Raw genomic sequence first — 25896 nt, forward strand, 5'->3', positions numbered from 1 at the left:
TAAATAGATAATAGATGATAGATAGGTGATAGGTAGATAGAGACAGACCAGATAGATAGATAGATAGATAGATAGATAGATAGATAGATAGATTCTCAGCATTGTAATTGCTGGTTAAAGGATTTGTGTGTTTATGGCTGTGTATGTGTGTGTATGAAGTTCCTTTTTACAACTGTCGTCAAAGGGCCGTGTACCCCATATAGTACAGTGTAGAGGCACTGGAGCCTGGCTGACCCCCCGTTTGAGGAACAGAGCAACCCGGGATGGGTGTCTTGTGTCTCATTCCCCTGGCCCCCGAGTGCCAGCAAAGTCACTCCCCCAGTGATGAAGCAGATTCATTTTCATTGGCTGTATCTGCAGCTTCTAGAAACTCTGTAAGGTATTTACTGAGCCCGTCTGGGAGCAGAGGGTCAGACGCGCAGGGAGGTTTGCAGAGGGCGTTTGCTCACGAGTCGCCCTGGAAACCTCTGAGTTGGAGACTCCAGCGGCCGGAAGGCGGGGTAAGGTGCGCGCTGTCACGTTCAGGTACTTACTCTTTTTGGTGTTGGACTTTCTGAGCTCGCACTTAGTAGAACCTTGTGCTTTCCTAGTTTTTGAGGAGTTGTGCCTGACTGTGGTGTTTGGCCTACATTTCTCCCCTCCGGATCCGTGGTCTAATGTGAGCAGAACTGAGAAGCCCTGCTTATCCGACAGACAGACGGCGCTGCAGGCTCAGGGTCCAGCTGTCGCCCTCAGCAAGGGGTTTTGCTTCCGTTGCTAGATTTTAGTTCTGAAAATGTACCAAACGGAGATGCTCACTGATACCAGTGAACATGTTCTGCTTTTTAAGAGAATTCTCAGTAATTCCTGTCACTAACTCTTGATCGTGATCAGTATTTTTGTAATTATATTGAATGTCTCACCATAATGGTAGATAAGCTTACTTTCCCAAAAAGAAGGTGTTATGGGTAGTACAAAGGTTATTAGTATAAACTGCATTCCTAGCAGATGTATCTTGGAAAATCGGGATTTTGAGAGTGAAAGACTTTATCTACAGATACCTGTTCTTGACTCTTGTAATTGAATAAAAGGTAACCCGATGTGGCAGCCCCGTCTGAGATTTGTACGATGGCGCTCACTCTCTGCGTTGTCCGGAACCAAAGGAAGCTCTGGAGGTTCTTGTCCTTTTGTAATCTAGCCACTCAGGACTCTCTCAGCTCCTCGAATTTCACTGTCTTCTAAACTTCCAGTAAATCTGCCAGTCTTCCCAGGTTTCCTGTGTTCTTGGCATCCAGCACTGTGCCCCCCCCCCCGCCCCTCCTGACAGCGTCAGCACAATGGTGGGGCTTTAGCAGGTGGGACACCTGTGTTGGCTGGGTGGGCACTGGCTGGAGGCCCCTCTGCCCCCAAAGAACCGTAAGACCTTCCCTGCCCCCGTCTCTCAAGCCAGACATTCGCTGAAACTGGATGCCAGTAAATACATCAGGCAGTTTGAGATAAAGATAGTACATTGGCCTGAGGGCAGACCCATGATACTCGATGGGGTTCAGACGGTCTGGGGGAAGGGCTTTGACGGGTGGCCTGTCCTGCCGTTACACGACAGAGGGACAGGCAGTGGCAGGCGGGTGCCGTGTCACAGCCCTGTCTGGTGGTCCCGTCATGCAGCCACCTCGCAGCGTGCAGGCGCGCACGTGGGCCCTCCCCGGGCAGGGGCAGCTGCACACCTGTGTGGGCCTGACCTCCCCAAACGCCGTCTTTGCGTTTCGGACATTTTACTGACCCCGACCGTGATTGAACTGCCTGGTGCCTGCGGATTTGGGATCTTAGGAGTCCTGCACAGTGAAGACAGAGGCTTAATGGAGAAGGAGGAGGGGCCTCCTGATGAAGAGAGCAACCAAGCAAGAGTCCCCTCATGTCATCTTTGTGACCTCGCCTCTGTGGGTGATAGGACACCGGTGAGACGCCGAGTGACAGAGGGGACCCACGTGCCATTATTTTTGCACAATGTGTCCTTTAAACTTTTACGTTGAAATAACTTCGGACCTATAAGAGCAGTTGCAGTAATAATACAAAGACCTGTCATAGATCCTTTGTTCGGATTCCCTAGTGGCTAACGTGCTGCCCCACTTTAAATTGTTTTCCCTGGTCCCATATGCGTGTATGTACACACACATCTGTATGCACATGTGTATAACTAGTGCATTACAGGGAGCGTAGCACACAGCCGTTTCCGAAATCAGGACCTGCAGGGATCCAGACCTTATTCACAGTTCATTAGTTGTCCTGCTAATGTGTTTTATGGCTTCTTTTTTTCTGGCTCGTGAGCCAACACAGGACCACCCTCTGCACTGGTTTTAACGTCTCTAATTCCCTTTCACACGGGGGTACTTCCTGGCCGCTCCGCGTCCTTTGTCACGTAAGCGGTTACCGGAACCCCCTCTTTGTTGGTGGGGAGTTGCCTTGGGGCCCCATCAGGTTGTACGTGGCAGAGAGGCCACAGACAGCTGCGTCCTTCTCGGGGCAGGAGTTCAGGATGCTGTGATGTTGGTTTCTCCATTATCACCGATGTTGATGTTTATTACCCACGTCTGCTAAGTTTCTCCATTGTGAAGTTGCCATTATTCCCTTGGTAATTAAAAAGTACTGTAAAGGAAGGTGACTTGAAACCAGGTTGATACGCTTCCTCCCTCCGACTCCACTGGCTGCTTCTGTCACCTATGGGTGATCCTGCCTGGCGATTCCGACTCTCGTTCTGCATTTGTGAGTTGGCCTTGGGCACCGAGGAAGAGCAGCCCTTCTCTCCCAGCTATTTACCTGTGTGTTTTTTATTTGTCAGTAAGGACACATTATTATCTTATTACAGCCATCGCTTTGACGCTCACGGTGTCCCAGTGGGGCTGGTTCCTATTTCCTTGTGACACATCCTCGTCAAAGTACTACCTCGCTTCCTAGCACGAGATTCCCCTTGCTGTGCACTCAGCATGTTTGACGTGTGGGCCTGGGGAGTCCTTTGATGTGAAGCCGTCTTGTGCCCTGACACACACACACACACACACACACACACACACACACACAGATGTGACAAGCAGAAATGTCTCGGGCGTTGCCAAATGTCCCTCGGGGGGCAAAATCCACCCCTACCCTAACCCCCCATCAGGAACCACCGAGCGAGTGAAGGGGTGCTGTTTTCTCTACCCAGGGGTACTGGGCTCAATTCTTCAAACCGATTAGGTAGGAAAAGGGTTCAAATATGCTTTATTTCCTCTGGCAGCACAAGGCTAAAGGGTCTGAAGGCATGTTTAGGTTTTGTTGATGAAGAATTTAGAGCCTGCACAAAAGTCGAATAGGGGGGTGAACACCACGTGCCCCCCAGCCAGACCCCACAGCTGTGAAGCCACGCCCCCCGTATACTCTGTTGACGCAGATTCCAGCCATCATGTCATTTACCTATAAATTTTTTAGTATGTTTCTGTAAAAGATTGACTTTTTTTTTTAACAGGACCATTAATACCGTTGAGACCCCCAATTCCTTAATCTCATTAAAGAAATTCCATATTCAAACAGGAATTGCATTTACACTGCACGTTTGCAGCCCTAGTTCCATGAGTTCCCCTGGAAGACATTGCCCAAAAGACAAAGCCTAACCCAGGAAGGGCTTGGCTTTGGGAGTTTGCTCCCACTGAGGGCTCTATCTGGATGGAAAGACCCAGCCCGGGCTGCCCTGCAGGCTTCAGCCTGAATTCACGTTGCAGGGGTACCTGCCCACCAGAAGCTGCCACCTGCCACCGGCAGAGCCGTAGACGGACCCAAGTTATCAGGCCTCTTAGGGATCATCTGGTCAACCCCTGCTGTGGGCGGACAGCTCTCCACGGCCCCCACCCCACCAGGATGGGCAGGCCGTGATGGGGCCTCTTTTCCTGAGGACCGGCACTGCCTCTCGTTGGGGGCTTCAGCTGCTTGAAACACAAAGCAGACTCCTAATACCTGGCTTTTCAACTCCATGCTAAGACCAGAAACAGCTAAAAGCCCCGTAGAAGTCTTGGAGCAGAAGCTTCCTGCCAAATGCTCCCTCTTCCTGGGTGACGCCGCAGGGGTCGTGGTCCTGCAGTGCATGGGGAGGGGGTTCTTTTAGGCACGTGATGCCCGCAGAAGGAGGAGACGAGTGTGTCTGGAATGATCATCTGTGGAGTGTTTGCCGTGGGACGGGACTTGCATGCGTTTCTCTGAGTGACACTCACCGTCAGCCTATGTGACAGTCCCTCCCTGTCACATAGGCTGGGGATTGAGGGTTGTCCAAGGTCAGAGCGGGTAACTCGTGCAGCGAGTGGCGAGCAGGAGCTTGACCCCAGGGCTGGCAGGTTCACGGGCTCCGTAATTGATGCACTTGGACAGTGGTCGGGGGGACCCGTGGACATCCGGGAGATTGGGGCCAGCACAGAGAGTGTGCTTGGTGAGTTCTTGCTAAGTGGGAGGCTGGAGGTTTGGGGATACTCAGAGGATGCCCGCAGGTCCACCGTGCCCCTTAAATCCTGTTTTAAGGAATAGCACGCATTCTGCCAAACACCCGGCATCCCCATTCTTGGAAACGTTTCCCTTATTAGAGGTGGCACTTTAAGAAAGTTGACATCCGGCCATTTATCCTGAGAAAATAATTCAACCCACACACGAGCCACCAAGGCTCATGTACAAAGGTGTGCCAGGGAGCACTTGAGGAGAATGAAAGTCTAGAAGCCTCCGGACGGGCAGCATGACGTTCATGTTGATACAACATGACATGTGAAGAAATCCCTCGCAGGCACTAAAGCACCAAAGAGACATGAAGACCCGGTGGATGTTTATGGTGTAACGTGAAGCTGCACGGCCCGATTGCAAAACCGCGTCTGCCGTCTGAGCCCAGTCATGTCAGTGCATCTGTTTATAAACACCTGTGCAAGAAAGTGCTGGAAGGGCACACTCCAGGACTGTAACAGCAAATCTGGGAGTCGTCAGTGATTGTCAAGTGCTTTCCTCGGTCCCTTAGGCATTTTCCAAACGTGTTACAGTGAAAACCTGTAAGAAAAAACGAATATACCTGTGTACCCTTGAGCAGCTCGGGTTTGATTCGGGCTGTGTGCCCTGGATCTTGCCCGTGAGTGCCAGGCGGTGAGGGTGTCCGCAGAGGGGCTCCGGATCTGCGGTTGGCTTTAAAGAACTACTTTGTGAGTCCTTTCTAGAACCTTAACTCCTTTGGAAAGGATTGCAAGGACTTAAAATATTTTTATCAGTAATTCTTTCTGAAACATGAAATAAATCGATTGTAACTCAGATGCTTATTTCTTTTAAGTCACTTCGGGTCCCTGTAATGAAACAGGAAGATAGTGATATTCTTAGCCAAGGTGAATAGAACCACGTACTTACGTGTAGCCGCTTCAATTATCATTCCCTGTGGCTCAAAAGAACATCATTGATTTAGACCAGAACTGAAAAAAAATTGGTAGAATTACCTTCTTTTCACTACCATGAACCCATCCCGGCCCTGGTTCTGCCCTCGCCTGAAGTGCATCTAATTTCACGCATACTCGCTCGGCCTGCCCCATCTGGGGGCTTCAGGGCCCCCAGAACCAACAGCCTCGTGTAGCTCCTGGGAAGCGTCTTGCTGACAGAAAGGCGAACAGCAGATGCCCTGGTTCACACCTGGGCCCCCGTGGGCCCATCGCCTCCATCTGGGCGAGCTGTTCTGCTGTCCCGAGGCTTCCACCCCGCGCCTGGTCAGGAGACGGTTCCATCAGCCTTGGAGGGCGTGAACTTGGGGCCCTGGTGTGGCCACTGGGCTCTCAGAGGTGTACCCGCCACGTGCCTGGGCTCAGCTGGCTTTCCTGCTTTCCCTCCCCATGACCCCAGCAGGACCAGGAGCCCCTCAGCCCTTCCCACGTCCTGTCTTCCACAGCCTTGCCTCCCTCTCGATATGTATATATATTTACATATTTATTGGAGTAAAATTGCTTTACAATGGTGTGTTAGTTTCTGTTTTCTAACAAAGTGAATCAGTTATACGTATACATATATCCCCATGTCTCCTCCCTCTTGCGTCTCCCTCCCACCCTCCCTATCCCACCCTTCTAGGTGGTCACAAAGCACCAAGCTGATCTCCCTGTGCTATGCGGCTGCTTCCCACTAGCTATCGATTTTACATTTAGTAGTGTATATATGTCCATGCCACTCTCTCACTTCGTCCCAGCTTCCCCTTTCCCACTGTGTCCTCAAGTCCCTTTTGATATTTTTTCTTTATTGAAGTATAGTTAATTCACAGTGTTGTGTTGTGTCAGGTATACACCGAACTGATTCACTTCTACATATGTGTGTGTGTGTGTGTGTGTGTGTGTGTGTGTGTGTTGTATCCTTTTTCAGATCCTTTTCCATTATGGTTTATTACAACATAGAATATAGTTCCCTGTGCTATATAATAGGACCTTGTTGTTTACTTTATATATAGTACTTTGTATCTGCTAATCCCAAACTCCTAATTAATCCACCCCTCCCTCTCCCCTTTGATAGCCATAAGTTCTCTGTGTCTGTGAGTCTGTTTCTGATTCGTAGATAAGTTCACTTGTGTCATATTTTAGATTCCACATATATATAAGTGATATCACATGGTGTTTGTATTTCTCTGTCTGGCTTACTTCACTTAGTATGACAATCTCTAGGTCCATCCATGTTGCTGCAAATGGCATTATTTCATTCTTTTTTATAGCTGAGTAATGTTCCATGGTATATATGTACCACATCTTCTTCATCCATTCATCTGTCGTTGGACATCTAGGTTGCTTCCATGACTTGACTGTTGTAAATAGTGCTGCTATGAACATTGGGGTGCATGTATCCTTTCGGACCACATTTTTCTCCAGATATATGCCTGGGAATGGGATTGCAGGTTCATATGGTAGTTCTGTTTTTAGTTTCTTAAGGAACCTTTGTACTGTTCTCCATAATGGCTGTACCAATTTACATTCCCACCAACAGTGTAGGAGGGTTTCCTTTTCTCCACATCCTTTCTAGCATTTATGATTTGTAGACTTTTTGATGATGGCCATTCTGACTGGTAGAAGGTGGTACCTCATGGTAGTTTTAATTATTTCTCTAATAATTAGCCATGTGGAACATCTTTTCATGTGCCTCCCTTTCAATATTGACCCTCCCACCGTGGACGCCCCCTCGTGGCCCTTGGATACAGCCTGGCTTCTTCCTAAGTGTTTACCCCTAGCATTTACAGGAGGCTTCGGGAGTTACTGAAAAGCCCAGCTTACATCCTCACTTAGAAAAATGCATTGAAACAGGACCCAGGGAGCTTTTGAACTAAGAAGTAAGTTGGAAGATGAAGAACTGAGACAAAGCCGCTCGAACGCCCCAGCTCAGACCCTGCAGACTCTCTGGGTTTCTCTGCAGGGTTGGGGGCCCTCTGCTCTGCTCAGCCCAGGCACCTGGAGGCTGTTGTCCCCCCCGGGACGTCCTGCACCTGGGACAGGTCTGGGGCAAAGGGCTGAGAATCCTCCATTTGCTGTTTTCACGGGTTGATCTCAGCCAAAGTCAAGAGTCTGTGGAATTCAGACAAGATCCTGAGCCTGCACGTGCCCAGCAGGGAGTGTCCGGGGCCCGAAGCAGGAGTGCGGGTGACAGCAGGGAGGAGGCCCCAACCTCTCTCTGCCTGCTGGAGACCACGACCGTGGATACGACGTACCTTCAACCCTAACTGTTCCTAAACTCCTTCCTGCACGTTTGCCAAGATTTAGGCTCTTACTTCCCTCTCCATACGATGAATGCATAAAAGGCATCAACAGAGCTCCAGGAAGGACAGAACCTTCTATTACCACTTCGGGGCTTTTAAGACGGGCCCTGGTGCCAAGCCAGTCAGAGGGCTAGGTAGCCTGCCTCCCCCTGCTAACCCTGAAACGAAAGGATCTCAGGCTGGTGGCATAATTATGCCCTCTTTAATATTACTTCCTTTTTTAATTCAAAGTTTCTTTCTTTTTATCATTTATACCACAAAAGCAGTATGGTCAAGGAATTTATTACAAATTTCAGAATCAGAATTATGCCATGCAGATGGCATACGTTCTCATATTTTATAAGTATTGAAGTGGCTGTTGCCTTGAAATTGATTTGCTCTTTTCTCTGTTTCTTTTTTAATTTTTATTTTATATTAGAGTATAGTTGATTTACAATGTTGTGTTAGTTTCAGGTGTACTAACAAAGTGATTCAGTTATACACATACATATACCATAAGTCCCCTACATACAAACCTTCAGGTTGTGAGCTTTCAAAGACGCGAGTGTGCATTTGCATATCCAGTCATGTAAGTTAGTTCACGTGTCTGGTATACATTGTCACGTGCATGCATCCTCCACAGGGGGTTGTGCTTTCGTGTACTTACTGTACAGTAGTACTGTATAACAGAGTACAGTAGTACAGTGTCTTTATTTCAAGCTAGATCTGCAAGAGGACGACTTCATTGAACTCCTTGCCGTGCAACACGAGGAGGTTACTAATGAAGACCTGATGGAATTGGAGGCCCAGAGAAAGGACGAAGAGGTACAAGAGGAAGAAGAAGTAACTGCAGAACCGAAGAGATTCACGATGCAGGAAGTGGCAGGGGATTTTCTTTATCTGAGGAGGCACTGTTAGTTTTTGAGGCACAGAACCCAAACGTGGAACGGTACGCAAAGATTGCAGCCGTTCAGCATGTAATCCAGTGCTACCGTGTCATCTATGACGAGAAAAACAGAGCTACTACCCAGATACCACTGGATCGTTCTTTGAAGAGGGTAGATAGAATTGAATCCAGCAAGGAACCAGAACCTCAGGCATGAGAGAAGTTGCAGCTCGCCCTCCGTCCCCTGTTGCTGACGACCCTTCAGCTCTACCATCTCCCACCTCTTTTCCCTCCTCCAGTCAGTAACTCTTTTCTTTTTTTTTTAAACATCTTTATTGGGGTATAATTGCTTTATAATGGTGTGTTAGTTTCTGCTTTATAACAAAGTGAATCAGTTATACATATACATATGTCCCCATATCTCTTCCCTCTTGCGTCTCCCTCCCTCCCACCCTCCCTATCCCACCCCTCCAGGCGGTCACAAAGCACCGAGCTGATCTCCCTGTGCTATGCGGCTGCTTCCCACTAGCTATCTACCTTACGTTTGTTAGTGTGTATATGTCCATGCCTCTCTCTCGCCCTGTCACAGCTCACCCTTCCCCCTCCCCATATCCTCAAGTCCATTCTCTAGTAGGTCTGTGTCTTTATTCCTGTCTTACCCCTAGGTTCTTCATGACATTTTTTCCCCTTAAATTCCATATATATGTGTTAGCATACGGTATTTGTTTTTCTCTTTCTGACTTACTTCACTCTGTATGACAGACTCTAGGTCTATCCACCTCATTACAAATATTCCATTGTATATATGTGCCACATCTTCTTTATCCATTCATCCGATGATGGACACTTAGGTTGTTTCCATCTCTGGGCTATTGTGAATAGAGCTGCAATGAACATTTTGGTACATGACTCTTTTTGAATTATGTTTTTCTCAGGGTATATGCCCAGTAGTGGGATTGCTGGGTCATATGGTAATTCTATTTGTAGTTTTTTAAGGAACCTCCATACTGTTCTCCATAGTGGCTGTATCAATTTACATTCCCACCAGCAGTGCAACAGTGTTCCCTTTTCTCCACACCCTCTCCAGCATTTATTGTTTCTAGATTTTTTGATGATGGCCATTCTGACTGGTGTGAGATGATACCTCATTGTAGTTTTGATTTGCATTTCTCTAACGATTACAGTCGGTAACTCTTCTTGCCTGTTCACTCGATGCCAGCCCCTGTGTGCCAGCTGTTGTACTGTACCACTGTACTTTTCAAGGTACTGTACTGTAAGATTAAAAGTGTTTTCTTTATTTTTTGTGTGTTTTTTAATGTATTATTTGTGTGAAAAGTATTGTAAACCCACAGTACAGTACTATACAGCCGACTGTGTTAGTTGGGTACCTAGGCTAATCTGTTGGACAGATTACGAACAAATTGGACTTACGAACGTGCTCTTGGAACGGAACTCTCGTATGTAGGGGACTCACCGCATCTATTCTTTTTCAGATTCTTTTCCCGTATAGGTTACTCTTAATAAATTATTGTTTTATTTTTAAAAGCAATTAGCTACTTAATTTCCTTTGTGGTGCAGAAACAGAAGTTGAAGTTTCAGTGGTTGGTTTTTCCAATTGAGTTGCTCCCGGTGCATCTTACCCGTCATGGGTTTGCTTTCTCAGAACCGCACACCTGAGTCGGTCGTGGCTGTCAGGATCCCGCCATCCCCACCCGCCGCTGCTGGGTCTCAGGCCTTCGGTGGGAACCTGCCTTGTCCCCAGGTCCTTGGTCCGTCCGAGGGCACCCCGGAGGCAGGCACAGGTGGCTGGGAGCTTTTCAGGAGAGGCTCCCGTTGGCCCAAGGCAGGCTGACCCTGTAAGGCAGATGCTGCTGACAGATTCCCCATTTTACAGATGAGAAGGGTGAGGCACAGACAGGCTGGGCCAGTAAGCCACGTTCCCACGGCTAGTCGGTGACGAGGCCGGACTGCAGCGGGTCTGATCCTAGAACATCTCCCCTGAAGCCCCGCCTGGGCCAAGGGGGCCATGAGTGATGGTTCACCTTCCATCACTGGGGTCACAGCCAGGGAGGGGCTGGGCCGGGCTGGCACTGCGGATCGCTCAGAGTTCTCCCCGATCCTGGCAGGACCCAGATCCACCCGTGTGTTCCCTGGAAGTTTTACCCCAGATGCATATGTGCCCTTGGTATTGATCTCCTGGCTGAACTGTGAAGCGGTGGGGCGGAGGCCTCGGCCGGCTCACAGGGGAGACGCTTCTGCATCCCGCCCTCACAGGATGGGCGAGCGTCTGACCTGCGGGCCTCAGCCTGCTCCCTGGCGTCCTTCGGCCCAGGCCCGTCGCGCTGAAGGTTGAGATGGAAACCCTCGTTTGCTTCCAGAATGAGCCCCAGCACCGCCCAGGAGCCGGCTGCAGGGCCAGTGGGCACAATGCAGAATGCTGCTTCCAGAGCTGCCGGCTCTAGAGGCGCAGTGGGGACAGCTTCCTTTGTGCGTGTGTATTCGTTACAGATACTGTCACCTGGAGCTCCAGACGTGCTCCCAGTGTGAGACTGCAGGGGTGTGTGGTGGCTTGCTTGTCTGTCTGTCTGTCTTGGGGCCTGTTTTGCCTGTGGTCAGCTGGCCCTGGTGAGTTGGGGGAGGTAGCTGGACAGCGCGACCAGGAGCAGCATGGACAGTGCAGGATTCGAGGTCCTTTCCTGGAGCCTGTGTCCCTCTGTGTCTGTCCCTGTCGCAGGCCTGCAGCCCGGACCCAGCTTCCCCTCCTGGCCCTCCCCCAGCCGGCTCTGGGGATCTGAAAGCCGGGGACGTGGCCATATGACAAAGCACATCTTAGATTTTAATACTCGGACTATATATAGACCTTCGGGGGCATGGCCTCGGAGCAACAGAGAAGTGAGGGAGAGAGTTTAAAGAAAAGTGCAGCAGGGCTGAAAAGAAGGTTTAAAAGCTGGTGCTGTGGATGATTTGGGCAGGAAAAGACTTGGAGAGAGAGATGGGAAACACACTTCAACCTACTTTAAGTTTCCTAGGGAAAATAGTGTTCACTGTAGTCACAGATAAGCTCACTTAGAAACTTAGGAAAGAAGGAGAATTAGGGTAGTTGATTGGTGGTTGTATGCACGCACTGCTGTAGCGTACGTTATGTATGTATGTAATTATATATAATTAGCATATATATAAGGAATTGTATGAATTCATTGCTTTTTTTAAATTTGTTTTTCTTTTATGTTAATGCATTTGTTCTCACAAAGTGTTTACCTATAGACCAGAGACATCTTCTCTGTTGAAATTAAATTTTATTTTTATATACTTAGTCATGACAGCTGTGTTTGCATATTTAATTGGTTTTGGAGAAGTAGAGCTGTCACTGAGTGAAACATCAATTCCAGAAAAGACAGGGGGTGGATTTCTTTAAAGATAAATGTGAGCTGTAAGCAGACCCCTCAGTCCTGACCCAGCCCGGGTTGGGGGGCTGGCAGGGAGGTGGCAGGAACAGCGGGGGCAGGGACCCTGCCCTGCTGAAGGGCTCTGTCCCCCGGGCTGGTCCTGCCTCCCCTCCGGCTGAGTGAGCCCTACGGCGGCTGGGACGGTCCTTGTGGGAACGTGCCATCCCCGTGGGACGTCATCCCAGCAACTCACTGCCCTGCCAGACTCCGTGCTGTGGAAATAAACGTTCAAAGTCTGCACTTGATCAAAAACACGGGAAAAAGGACGGAGAGAGAGACAGACAGACAGAGAGCTGCGGCCAGTTCTTTAAGACCAGCTAACACTCAGGACACAGAGAGCTCCAACTCCAGACTCGCAAGTGACAGCATGGGTTGCAGGGATCAAGGTTGCTGAGCGATTTGGCAGACAGGCCTGAGTTCAGAGGACACACGTGCTCAGGCCGAGTGTCCTGCCTGTTAGTTCACTGCCATGGGAAAGAATGAGCAGGGGTTTTTCTGGAGTGTTGGTCTGAGCCTTGTGTTGTCGTTGGGTTGTCATCACCTCCGCCTCGGGCGGGGGCACCGGAGTGGGAGTGGGGGGCGATTGCATCAGGCCCGGCCAGGGACCTGATTGGTCTGCCCCTCGTGGCTTGATTCACGAGCTAGAGGACCGAGCCCGAGGCAGCCTCATAGCCGCTTCCCTGCTGCCGAGAGACAGCCTGCCCGCTGGGGCTCCGTCCCCACCATTGGTGCCCGGAGAGGGGTCCCTGCCTGCCAGGGACAGTGGGAGAAGGCCGGGACACACTCCCCTGCAGGGACAGTCTCGATTTAAAATGCCGTCTCGTTCCTCGGACTGCTTTTTCCATGCCGTTGAGGTAAGATTTCTTGAAGCATCTCACGGTTCCCCTAAAGGCGGCACCCCGTCAGCTCTGCAGCTGGCGCAGGGTAGGTTTTTGGTCCTCTGGGTTTCTGCTTGGCCAGCCCCTTGCCTGGCAGCTGTTGGTAGGTCATGGCTTTGAACAACACTGGGAAAACTAAGGTGGCTTGTAATTTTGTAGGGGGTGGGGCCAGAGGGTTTTGTGACTGCTCTTACTATGCCCATCATTTTAGTATTTTCAATTTCAGCATATTCACATTACTTCTTCTCATCTTCTCCCTACACCTCAATGAGCACGAGGTGAGTGGCGGTGACAGGAGGAGGCACTGGGTGCTGTCTGCTGCACTGAGGACCCTAGAAACGGAGAACAGCTGGAGTCGCGGAAAGTTAGGATTTCTGCGGGCCTTCTGTTGCTTTGTTTGTTCTCACAATTGGTTCAAGTGTAAAATGTCCAGTTCCAAGACCGCCAGCAGTATTTTAAAGGAATTCTGTTGCTTCCCAAGACAGGTGGTAGAGAAGTAGCTCACACACTCTGGTTTGGCCATGTGTCCCCGAGGTGTCTTGGGTGTTGTAAGAGCCTGTGTTGTGATCCCACGGTGCCCTGCGCATCCACGGGTGGGGGGGGGGGGGCGGAGAAGGGAAGGGGAGTGTCGATGGGCGTGGCCTGCAGACCCGCAGCCTCTGGTCACCTGCCGCCTGGAAGAACAATTATACATGTGTTGGAGCGCTGCTGTCCACACATTTCCTGTTTATTTTGTTTCAGTGTTTATTTCTGAAAACCCAAGGTTGTTCATCTGTAAGTGTCACCGCCTTGTGTTGCAGGATGTTAAAGTCTTTAGCGAAGACGGGACGAGCAAAGTGGTGGAGATACTGGCGGACACGACAGCCAGGGACCTGTGCCAGTTGCTGGTTTACAGAAGTCACTGTGTGGACGACAACAGCTGGACGCTGGTGGAGCACCACCCGCACCTGGGATTAGGTAGGGAGCAGCTCCGGGTGGGGGGGAGCAGCTCCGGGTAGGGGGGGAGCAGCTCCGGGGGGGAGCAGCTCCAGGTGGGGGGGAGCAGCTCCGGTGGGGGGCAGCAGCTCCAGGTTGGGCGGAGCAGCTCCGGTTGCGGGGGAGCAGCTCCAGGTGGGGGGGAGCAGCTCCGGTGGGGGGCAGCAGCTCCAGGTGGGGGGGAGCAGTGGGGTGCTCGGTGGGCCTTCAGGTGAAGACCTCTGCCGCCAGATGCCAGACTGTCACTGCAGTGTCCCCTGCCAGCCAGCGTAGCAGGCGGTCTGTGTGTCGTCCTCCATGCTCCTGCCTCTTTTTCCTAAAATCTCACCTTCCTCCCTCCCAGGCCTCTCTCCCCTGGTGCTTTCAGAATCTCGCTCTTGCACAGTTTGAAGCAGTAAGTCCCAAGAGCTCAGCCACAGGAGGAGGGAAGGGTCCCTGTGACTTGTCCGCAGGAGTCGCTGTGAGGGGCTCAGGGGCTCGCTGCACACCTGTGGTCTGGGTGTGCAGCCGGAGGCGCCCTGGGGAGATTCTGGCATCACTGCAGAGAGCAGCTCTCTACCTGACGGGGTCGGGGAGCCATGGTGACAGCCTGTAGGAGGGCACGGGGAGGCCCCCGGGAGTCGAGGGTTGCCATAAAGCAATGTCACCTAAGCTTGAGTCTCACACAGTGTCTCTGAGTGATTCGAGAGAGCAAGAGATTATTTTTAAATAGGTGCTATTTACAGAACTCACTGAGGTCTTTGATTGGTTGGTTTGTTTGGTTTAGGCGGCTTATTTTCAGGTAAAGAAGCTTTTCAGACTTCCGTTGAAATTCTTTTTGGATAACGTACGGTGCTTCCAAATCATAGGCACATATTTAAAACTAGAATTTTTTCTGAATCAACAGCTCTATTTTCTTCTGTGTCTCGAAGGAGAGAAAAACTACACCGCTTGCAAACTTCTTCCCATAGTTTAACATTTTTCTCTTGACCTTTAAGAATGACAAAGAAATTGAAATTAAGCCTCTAGGTCTGGAATATTCTTTCACTAAATGGCATTTGGGCAACTCATATCGTACAGTCTAAGGTTACATGACACGAGGTACATTTGAGTTGGCGTTGCTGGAAGTCACGTGTTCTGGCTCCCCTGTGCTATCAGACAGTGTGCGTTGTAAAGTGAACGCTAAGAACTCCACCTTGTTTCTTTCCCGTCACTACGGATCTGCAGTGCACTTGTGTGTCATCAGATGCTTTGTCCTTCGTCCCCAGCAGCCTTCTCCTGACAGGTACATTCAGTGGTGCCACAGCACAGCGACCGGCTGGCAAGCTCCAGTTTGGGACATCCATAAATGGTCCCGAGTGGTCTGATAGGGTCACCAAAAGCATCTGTTGACACACAAGTAATTTGGAAACTAAACAGTAGTCGGAACCCTGCAGTTTTTATGGACACACGTGCACACACATGTATATACAGATACATACACACATGCATGCATACACGTGTATATATACCCATATACATGCATACACACACACATAGAGAATTACAGTAAGTCCCCTACATACAGACCTTCAAGTTGCGAACTTTCAAAGATGCAAATGTGCATTCCATCAACATCAGGCGTGAGTGAAGTTGCAGCTTGCCCTCCTTCTCCTACTGCTGTCGATCCTTCAGCTCTACCATCTCCCACCTCCTCTCCCTCCTCCAGTCAGTAACTCTTCTTCCTGTTCACTCGATGCCAGCCCCTGTGTGCCAGCCGTTGTACTGTACCACTGTACTTTTCAAGGGACTGTGCTATAAGATTAAAAATGTTTTCTTTATTTTTTGTGTTTGTTTGTTTTTATGTATTATTTGTGTGAAAAGTATTGTAAACCTATCACAGTACAGTACTATACAGCCGACTCTGTTAGTTGGGTACCTAGGCTAATTTTCTGGACTTATGAACAGACTGGACTTACGAATGCACTCTCGGAACGGAACTCATTCGTATGTAGGGGACTTACTGTAATTTTAAAAATGCATCTGCATAGTTGGAGCCAAATATAAGTAACGAATATTGTTGAAAGACCATTCAAAAGTCTGACTGTGCTTTTAATTTGAAAAGAACTATGAAAAAACTTCTGTAGACATTATAATACGTGAATATCACTGTCCACACCTAGAGAACATAACGGAATGGATGCAGATACACAGAACTTTGTCCCATAGGGACTGCTTGAGAAATTCTGATTCCATTGTTATGTGGTAGCACTTGATTTCTGCAGCATCGTATAGTAGATGATAAACTTGGAAAATGATCAATCAGTTGAAAATTTATTCTGAGGGAGTAAAATACGAAATGCACATGCACACACCACTCTCAGGGATGTGATGTCCATACGTTTTATTCTGTATTCTTTCTCTTATTCACAGATGGATTGACATACTCCCCTTTAGGGGACAATAGTTTATTATAAAACCAAGTAAAAAGGGAAGAAAAGAAAAAAAGGAGAGGGGCAAGTAAAATGATGAAACAAATAAAAAAGAACATGTGGATCAAATTTTAGATCCTGGTTGACAAAAAGAAATCAGTGAGCTGACCTTCAGATGCACGAAGCCCCCTTAGAGGAGTCTTCCTCCCCTTCTCCCACGAGCTCCTTTCTCAGGAGCAGCGAGGGGACGCATTGTCCTGATGCCTGGGTTCTGCAGGTGTTAGTTCCACCAAGTCAGTCATGCCCTCCTGCAAGGGCAGGGCCCAGGGAAACCTCCCACTCTCCACACACAGCTTATTGCATCCCGGCCCTGTGTCTTCCCTGCCTGTTCTTGTTTGTGATCCAAGCCTATGATTTAATATTGGTTTTGATCCGTTAAGTTGTTATTTAGGTGAAAATCCTCTTCCTTCCATTATCCGCCAGCATGTAATGGTCAGATGCCCAGTGGTGGGAAGAGGAAGGTCCAGTTCCCTGTTTGATGCCTCCCGTGGGGCAGGGCTGTGGGAGGGCCTTTCACGGCTCCCTGTGGTGTTTCAGCATAAACCCCCTCGGGTGGGGTGTGCAGCGTTCTCTGTGATTGACAGCGTCCTGGGCGTGTTCCTGAGTCCCCTGGCACACGAGTCCGCCGCCCCCATTCTCAGGGCAGAGCCACCAGCCCTGCCTCCCCAGTCACTGATTCTCCCTTTAGAAGGTCACTTTCTCATGGGGTGTACGTCGGGGATGCTCCTGGGACCTGCACATACACGAGGCTGGCGGCTCAGGCCGAAGGGAGATGATGCTTGCAGATCCCTAAGGCCGGTGGTTCCACCAGTCCCCAGTAATGGAGGGGTGAGCAGCCCACTCTTACAGCACTGAGTTGATGTATAGCCTTAGAAATTGAGGATTTCCAAGCACAATTACGATGCCGATCTTTGCAGCTAGATATCATATCCTTAACAGTATTAAACCTTTTCGCGCTCAGAAACGAGCGATGATTTAGGAGACATGGGGCAGTTTCCAGGATGGCCATTCGAGACGGCTTCCTTTCCACTAGCAGGAGACCACGTGCGTGTGTGAGGTCCACAGCCCCCTAGGGTACCCGCGGGGCCAGAGCATCAGGCTCACGGAGGGGCAGGAACCGCGGCAGCTGCCGGCGCGGGCAGCATCTCTTGCTGGAAGGACCCTCTCTGCCATCTCTCTGAACTGGGCTTGTTGCCAGAGCCAGGTCCAAGGGCCCTTCCTGGTCCCCAGTGTGGGCTCCTGCACCACTTGCTGGTTTGAAGAGTTGGGGCAGAGCCCTGAGTGCATAGTGGTCTTAGGTGACCGTGTCCTGTGTTTCCTGATTTCCCGGGAACTCATACCTTTCCTGATCTCTCCAACCATTACTGGCCCCAAAAGTCCAGCCTGGATGGGATGTTTCGGCTCCAGTATTTTGGGTAGAGCTCAGACGTGGAACCACTGTCCCCAGCCAGTGCCACCGGACAGCCCCCGAGTCCAGCCAGCAGGGGCTGGGATGGGGCCGTTGCCCTCCTGTCTGCAGGTGAGCAGCCAGGCTCACTTCAGCCAGGACACCTTAATAGGTAGAGGGCATAGGGATGTTACACAGCCAGCCTGCAGCTGTATCAAGTACACAAACTGTATTTTAAAGGAATCTCGAAAAACAGGAACTTTGGCATGAAAAATAGCATCTTGGTGCCCCCCGTGAACTTGAAGATGGGCCCACCTGTAAGCTCCATCCCCCTGGGAGTGCAGCGGCTCCCACAGGCGGGCCCTGAGTGACCACGGGCGTCAGAGTGGGTCAGCGGGAGAGGCTGGGACTTAATTTTAAGCCTGGGGCACCGTCACCGAGGAGGGTCACAGCCGGGTCCTGTGCACCTCAAGGATTTGGGGGGTTCTGTTGTCGTGTGAATCAGGACGAAACACCTCAGGAAGAAGCAGGAACCCTTCCTCGGGCTGTTCGCTGCTCTGGGTTTGTTCCTGGTCAGATGAGAAGGGCGTGACGGCCGCCCTGTGGCGTGACCGGTGCCTCCAGATGCTGACATCTGCACAGACCGGCCGGGGAGGAGCGGCCGCCTTGCCTTCAGCCTTGGGGCTCAGAGCGGCCTCTGCAGGCTGATCCTTTTCTATCTCTGTCTCTGTGTCTGTTACCTCTGAAAGGCACCAAATGACACCCTTTCCCCACTAAAATACACACCTAGCGGGGAGGCTGCTTACGGGGCAGATCCAGACGTCAGGATGTTTGCTGTGGGCGTGTTCTGCTGCACACAGCTCCGCACAGCCCGGGAAGCCTGGGGCAGCTGTTCAGCGCTCCCGTCTCTGTGACGTGGGCTGCGCCAGGCGGTGAGGGGCTTCAGGGGGCAGTGAGGTGGGATGCTGATGCCTCCCAGTGCCCTCGGCTGGGTGCTGGGTCTGCCAGCCCCACCTCACCCCTCGGGACCGCCCAGGTTTCTGCCGAGGACTCTTGTGTCTGCTGCACGGCCCCAGAAGTAAGATACGCTGCTTTTTTTAGTTGAAGTGTAGTTGATGTACAGTGTTGTGTTCATTTCTGCTGTACAGCAGAGCAACTCAGTTATCCACGTATATACATCATTTTTTATATTCTTTTCCATTATGGTTTATCACAGGATGTTGAGTATAGTTCCCTGTGCTATACAGTAGGACCTTGTTGTTCATCCATCCTGTATATGCTAGTTTGCATCTACTGACCCCATACTCCCGATCCTTCCCTCTCTCTCCCCCACTCCCCCTTCGGCACCACAAGTCTGATCTCTGTGAGTCTGTTTCTGTTTCATAGGTAGGTTCATCTGTGCCATACCTTAGATTCCACACATAAGCGATATCATATGGTATTTCACTCAGTATGATAATCTCTGGTTGCATCCATGTTCATTATTTTATTCTTTTTATGGGTGAGTAATATTCCGTTGTATGCATATCTGTGTACCACGTCTTCTTTATCCATTCCTCTGCTGATGGACATTTCGGTTGCTTCCCTGTCTTGGCTGTTGTGAATAGTGCTGCTGTGAACATAGGGGTGCATGTATCTTTTTGAATTAGAGTTTTGTACAGGTATATGCCCAGGAGTCGGATGGCCATCATTGAGAAGTCTACAAAATATGCTTTTTTTTTTTGAGTTGTCTGAGTTTTAAATGTCTTTCATGTAGAGTATGGTGGCGGCATAGATGCTGGCCTTAGTTCCGGAAATCAGAAAACTACAGATACCCTTTGAGGGACGTCTTCCTCTTCCATTTGTACAAAAAGTCCTTTTGGATGAAAAGTCACATGGCAGTTTTACTTAAGGCCATTGTGATCATATGACATCTGTAGCTGGTGATGTGAGCGTTTAATACTATTGCCTGAGGTCATCTGAAAATATGTGTCTTTAGAATCAGAGAGAAAATCAGACCTGGACAAAAAGAGCTTTGAACTGAGGTTGTCCCAGTGGCCTTTCAAAAGCTGTGAGCACAGGTCCTGGGCCTTCAGTGGGAGGCCAGGCCGACAGCTCTGGCATCTCTGAGGAGCTCAGTCCTGGTCCCACCACTGGCCGCAGAGGGTGCAGCGGCCTTGGTTTCCACCTGTAGGTCTCCCAGGCCTCGTGGGGTCAGCGGAGTGGCCTGGGGCAGAGAAGCACCTCCTGTCGGGACTGCTGACAGTCTATTCACGCTGCCGTATGCGGCTGTACCAGGGTAGCTAGGCCTGGGAAGAGAGGATCCTGCCTGGGTTGCAGCATCCTGGGGCCCTATCGAGCCAGTGGCTCCCGCTGGGAGGGCCCTGTGCCCCTGAAACTCGACATCTGCCTTGTCCTCCCTTAGGTCCACCCCGCTCTTTTCTTTCTCCTTATTTTACCTGGTAAAAAATTTTAATTCTATAAACCAGCCATCAGCAGGTTATTGGGTCATAGTTGTTTTTTTCCCCATAACCACAGAAATGTTTTCTCTGAACAAAAATCTCAAGGAAAGTCATGGGTTTGTCTTAAATGAATGACATTGTGCTAACCCCTATCTTGGCAGCAGACATAGCTGTTGTAACCATGCTCAGGCTGCCCCTGGTTCTTCCCCTCTGTCCTGGGGGCGTCCTCAGGCAGGGTGTGCGGTTCCTGAATCGCTTGCCAGTGCCCGCTTCATCCGGGGACCAGTGGGCCTGTCTGTGGCTCACTGGTGGTGCCAGGTCTGGCCCTTCCTGAGGTGCCTGAGCTTTCTGTTCATCGTGGGGAGGAACTTCAGGCTTTAACTATGTCTCTACCGAGGACAGCCCGTCCTCGTGTGCCCTGTGTGCCCGCGGGGCCCGGCTCAGACCCCTGGCCTGGTGACTGTCCTTCGTGGACAGGAGTTCTCCCACGTTCGCAGATGGCTTTGACTCAGGAACGCTTTCACCCTGCACCTCGTCCTTCCTGGGGATTCCGCGCTGGCTGTGTGCAAGGAAGCGGGAGCTGGGAAGGGCCGACAGAGCGTTCGTGTCAGTTTCGTGGCATCTCCTGCTCCGCCGTTTGGGCCTCAGTTCACACGTCGAAACCGCCCTGGGCTCGTTTGCTCCTGTCGCGTATCCCGTTATTGAACGTGGTTGGTTCCCTGCCGCCCGGTCAGCAGGCTGTGCAGGGACACGTGAGGGCGTCAGGCCACGTGCCTCTCATGTTCCACGTGGAGCCAGAGTGTCGGACTGTGAGGGAAACACCGCCCCAGATGATGCCGCTGCTGAGTCAGGCACCGAAGCGTGTGTCCGTGCACGCTCCCCCGAGTGCTGTGCCACGTGTGTGTCCTTCCCAGCGGCACAGTCCCGCCGTGAGAACAGCTCCGGGGTGTGCGTGATTAGCGTGGGCTCCAGCGGACAGCCGGGCGTGGGGACGGGCTGCCTGCTGGTAGCCCACTCCCTCCCGTGTTACGCCCTAACACCCTCCTAGGCAGCTGAGTTTCACGAAATCAAAGCCGTCCTGCTTCTGCCCCCCACCTCTACCCACCCGCCCGTGCGTCCTCCTTGCTCAGAGCCTTCCCACTGTCCTGTGTCTTGGGACATTTTCCCAGTCATTAGAGTCCCTGTTCTTTCCAAGAGTTGACATTTCTTAATTTAAAGGCAGAATCACCTGCGCAGAGTCTTTTTTTGATGCCAAATTGAGAAGAAGTATATGAAAGTTAAGACTGACCTGAGTTCCTCATACTCTGTGTCCTAAGACCTCCTATGCATTTGAGATAACACATTAGAGGTTTCGGTTTACTTTTGGTTCTTGACCTCGTCTTTGCTCACGAAGTTTGAAGAGGAACAGAAAAGTCAAGCAGATTTTGTAATTGGTTGTGAGGCTGCCTTGAAGGTTCTGCCTGTTTATCTCACACAGTACTTTTCCTCTGCAGAAAGGTGCTTGGAAGACCATGAGCTGGTGGCCCAGGTAGAGAGCACCATGGCAAGTGAAAGTCAATTTTTATTCAGGAAGAATTATGCAAAATACGAGTTTTTCAAAAATCCCACGGTGAGTCTTTTATCTTTGAGTCTGGGGTTTGGCACTCTTGAAATCTTGCAGTTTATACTTGAGTTTCGTAGTAGCAGGTCACAAAATAACTGAGATGTAACGGGTGGCAGTTGGGTTTGAGAATCTGAGTGGCTAGTTAACTAAGCAATCCTGGCTTGAAACTCTCTCTCTGATGCTTAACTAAGTGCCTCTGTTCTGGCCGGAGCTAACCATCACCTTCTCCCAATAGCTGGAGTGGGAGAGGGGCTTAGTCTCTAGGAGTAACTTAGTCAAATACTCAGCAAAATAAAAACTCATTATTCTCTGCAAATAGCAAGTATTACTTTGGGATTATTGGGGGAAGAATCAGTAGAGAAATCAAAATCCAGGTGGGTTGAGCTACTCTCCTTGATTTTTCTTTTCTTTTCTGCTTTTTGCGGGGTGGGGCCCTTGCCTTGTGGGATATCAGGATGGAGCTCGTACCTGCCGTGGTGTGAGCGCCAGTCCTAATTCTGAGTTACAGCAGCAGCAACTGGGTGGGGGGGGGGGTCCCAGCATCAACTTCTGGTTCTGATAGTTTAGCTGCTTTTTCATTGAAAGGAAGAAATTTGGTAGCTACTTTTGGGCGATGCACCAGAAAAGGCCTCTTCACATCTCTGTGCGCATCTCCTAGTTTCAGGGGTTCTTTATCTCATGCCACGCGTCTGTGTCCCTGAGTTAGGACACGCGGCAGCCCTCTGCCTTGGTGCAGTGCCAGACGTGGGTCATAGTGGGCATCACAGACACTCCAAACTTGGTGCAGCGTTGAAGGGAAAATGCAGCCCGTTGAAGTCAGTGTTTCCATGGTGTGATAAAGGAACAGAAAGCACTGTCATTTTAAATACAAATTGTACATAATTTTACCTGGAGGAAAGTTTTCGGTACTGGCATACCTGTAAGTATGCTTTTCCCCACTCTTAAGCTAACCTCTGACATCTTTGTTTTTCCATGGCCTAGAATTTCTTCCCAGAACAGATGGTTGCCTGGTGCCAGCAGTCAAACGGCAGTCAGACCCAGCTTCTGCAGGTACTGGGCAAGAAGAGGCTTCTGCTGGAGTCTCTGCGTAGAAGCTCTCAGGCTGTCCTGGGGGCCTGGTAGGAGCCTGGAGCGGTTGCGTTGTTACTCATGTACGAGCCTTGGCCCCTCGTGGAATTTAGAGTCACCAGAAATGAGTGTTTCCCTGGGAAAGCTGCATGTAGCCAGGCTCCTTCAAAGCAAAACAAGCACTTAGAAACAGGATACACTGACCTAGAGGCCATCGGGTGCCTCTCCACGCTTTCTGCTGCCTCATGCTGTCCTGGGAAGTCAGGATATTCCTCTGCACCCCTAAAGACGTGTCTCTTAACGGCACGTTAAGTAGTAAGGGAATAAACCATTCCCTAAGGCAGCCAGCACTCTCCAGGTGGCACTGAATGTAAGAGAAAGTACTCGAATGTAGTTCCTGCAGAAGTCTGCCCTGAGCCCTCCTTTTCCTGCTGTGTTTCTGCCTCTGGAAGCTGAAAGCCGCTGTGCTGTGTCCTGGGCCCTCCACGCAGGGCATCTGCCTGCCCTGGGTGAGAGTTGTCATACTAAGTTATCGTGGCCCGTGCACAAGGAGGGTAAAGTGGTTTCCTGCTTTTTAGTTGCCTGATCCGAGACGGCTTGATGCTTGGTGAACGTGCACGGTGATGTCTTGAGGTGCCGGAAGCACTGCCCGGGGGCACCGGGACCTGCCCCGTTGGCCCATACCGTCTGCAGGAGGAACTGTGTCCCTCTCAGTCAGTGTAGGGGACCCACGAGGGTCACCCCAGATCTGGTTCCTCACCTACCTTCCCTGAAGAAAGAGGTGTGGCTGGTGGGGGGACTTAGCGGGGGAGCAGGCTGTCGCCAGGGTGTCCGTTCCAGGAGCTGGACAGACACTGGACACACAGCTTTCGCTGGAGGGCACGCGGTCAAAGTGACGGCCGGATGCTTACTCCCAGCCCACCTGCTCGTAATCGGTGCTCCTGGCGCTGCTGTTGCCCCAGCTCTGAGGACCAGACTGGGATTTTTATGGGAAACCAGAATAAAAGGCAGGATGCTTAAACACACTGTCCATTAGGAGATTTATGACTTTGTGTTTTCTGTCAGAGTTAGAGAAGTCCATTTGCTTGTGTATGTTTAAACACTTAATTATGTTTTAGAACCCCAATTTAGATGGAAATTTTAAGACTTTTGAAAGGAAAAATATCACTTGAGAACACTCAGTTTAACCCCAAAACAGTGTTTTACTAATTCGTAAAATGTTCCAGTGTCAGCGTTGCTGATATGTCTGCTTCCATATTTTCATGTCAGCATTATCTAACTTTTAAAATTTGCTCTTCAACAGAATTTTTTAAACTCCAGTAGTTGTCCTGAGATTCAAGGCTTTTTGCACGTGAAGGAGCTGGGAAGGAAGTCGTGGAAGAAGCTGTACGTGTGTTTGCGGCGATCCGGCCTCTATTGCTCCACAAAGGGGGCTTCAAAGGTGAGTCTTAAAGCCGTGACCGCCGGTCGCACCAGGCTGGGAGGGTTCCGAGTAAACGTGGGCTTCATTTTAAATTGCACCCTGGGCTCCGCCCAGCTCGTGACTTATTAAGCTGATTGTGTAGCAGCTAAACTCTGATTTCCTGGTGCACAGCCCCACCTGGGAAACCAGGTGATGACACAGACCTAGGGATCCCGGGGCTGTGTCACTGCCCCACCCCCAAGCTGGCCAGCCCGGGCCCCTTCTGTGGGCTGGGAGCAGAGCCTCCTGCCTGCCTGAGTCCCTTGAAAGATGCTAACTTAGTTTCTATAATTCGGAAGTTGGCATCCAAGCTAGCCGCAGGATATACGATTGATTATTGCCACCCTAATGGCAATCTAATACATGTTATTGTAGGTATTGCGTGGAATAAATTGGGGTTTTGTGCGCACCCCCAGTGGGAAGAGGAGGCGAGGGGTGGAAGACGGCTGCCCGCCTCCGAGGACAGTTGGGGTGTTGTGGGCTGGCCTTGCCAGGGTCTCCTTTGGTGTCTTTGCACCTCTGACCTACTCTTTCCTGTAACGTCTGAGGACGCCTGCCGTGGGAACGTACCCAGCTGACCTTGGCCTTGCTTTTACACCCGAGAGCTGCGGTCTCTTCTGTTCTCGAAGGAAAGAGGCGGGGAGGAGCTGGGGACCCCAGGGGAAAGTGCTGACCCAGCATCAGGCCACAGTCCTACTGCTCTGGGAGGTCAGGAGAGCAGCGGGCAGCCTTAGGCGAGGGGGCGTGGCCTCTGGGAGAAGGGGCGTGGTCACCAGGGAGGGGCGTGGCCGCAGGAGAGAAGGGGCGTGGCCGGCCGCCCTTCCTTCTGCAGATGGGGTCTTCATCAGATGCAGTGGGGAGGGTAACTTCCTGACTTCCCAGCTCTGATGTGTGGCTTATGCATCATCGTCATCGGTGCTGAGCCCAGGGATGCGTGTAGCCTAGAGCAGGCAACAGATGCGGGATGGGGAGTTCAGGAGGAGGTGGGACGGTTGCGGACGCAGCTGGACTCTGACCACGCAGCATAGCAAAGGTGCTGTGGGTCCTGCATTTGAGTGTGTGCTCCGAACCTTGACCTTAGCTTCCAGATCTTCTGGTTTTCACTCTATGGGGCTTTGATTTGGCAGTGTCAAATAACATTGTAACCGTTTTCTGTCTGGGAACTGGGAGGGTGGGTGTTTTTGGGCGGGGGCTGCGGGATGTGGTTTTAATTTAGCACTTATTCTACACGATGGGTATAATCTGTAGACTGTCAGAGGGGAGAGGTGTTGAGAGCACGCACAGACTGCCCTCTGTTGACGGGGGCGTGAAACACTGGCTCTTGGCTGTGCTGAGAAGTTCTCCCCCGTTAAGTCTGACCACCTTCCTGCAGGAGCCCAGACACTTGCAGCTGCTGGCCGACCTGGAGGACAGCCGCATCTTCTCCCTGATGGCTGGCAGGAAGCAGTACGGTGCCCCCACAGACTATGGCTTCTGCATAAAGGTACCCCATCCGCAGCCCTTCCGAGATGCCCAGACAGCATCCCACTAGGCACTTTGGAATTAAACCAGGGACCTCCTTTCTTGGGTGCTGCTTTTTT

The 25896-nt window shown here is 50.8% G+C and overlaps 1 protein-coding gene across 4 annotated transcripts in view; it reads left to right on the top strand.

Annotated features, from left to right (window-relative positions):
• The window catches only part of GRB10 (growth factor receptor bound protein 10), a 199442-nt gene that overhangs the window by 139562 nt on the left and 33984 nt on the right, over positions 1-25896 (top strand). For all 4 annotated transcript variants that reach the window (XM_060304923.1, XM_030871324.3, XM_060304922.2 and 1 more), the window contains 5 exons: positions 13731-13887; positions 21677-21792; positions 22768-22836; positions 24158-24295; positions 25689-25799. In XM_060304923.1, the coding sequence (XP_060160906.1) occupies positions 13731-13887; positions 21677-21792; positions 22768-22836; positions 24158-24295; positions 25689-25799 (591 nt within the window). The remainder of the gene's footprint in view (positions 1-13730; positions 13888-21676; positions 21793-22767; positions 22837-24157; positions 24296-25688; positions 25800-25896) is intronic.

Source organism: Globicephala melas, chromosome 9, assembly GCF_963455315.2.
Source record: "Globicephala melas chromosome 9, mGloMel1.2, whole genome shotgun sequence".
Taxonomy (NCBI): domain Eukaryota; kingdom Metazoa; phylum Chordata; class Mammalia; order Artiodactyla; family Delphinidae; genus Globicephala; species Globicephala melas.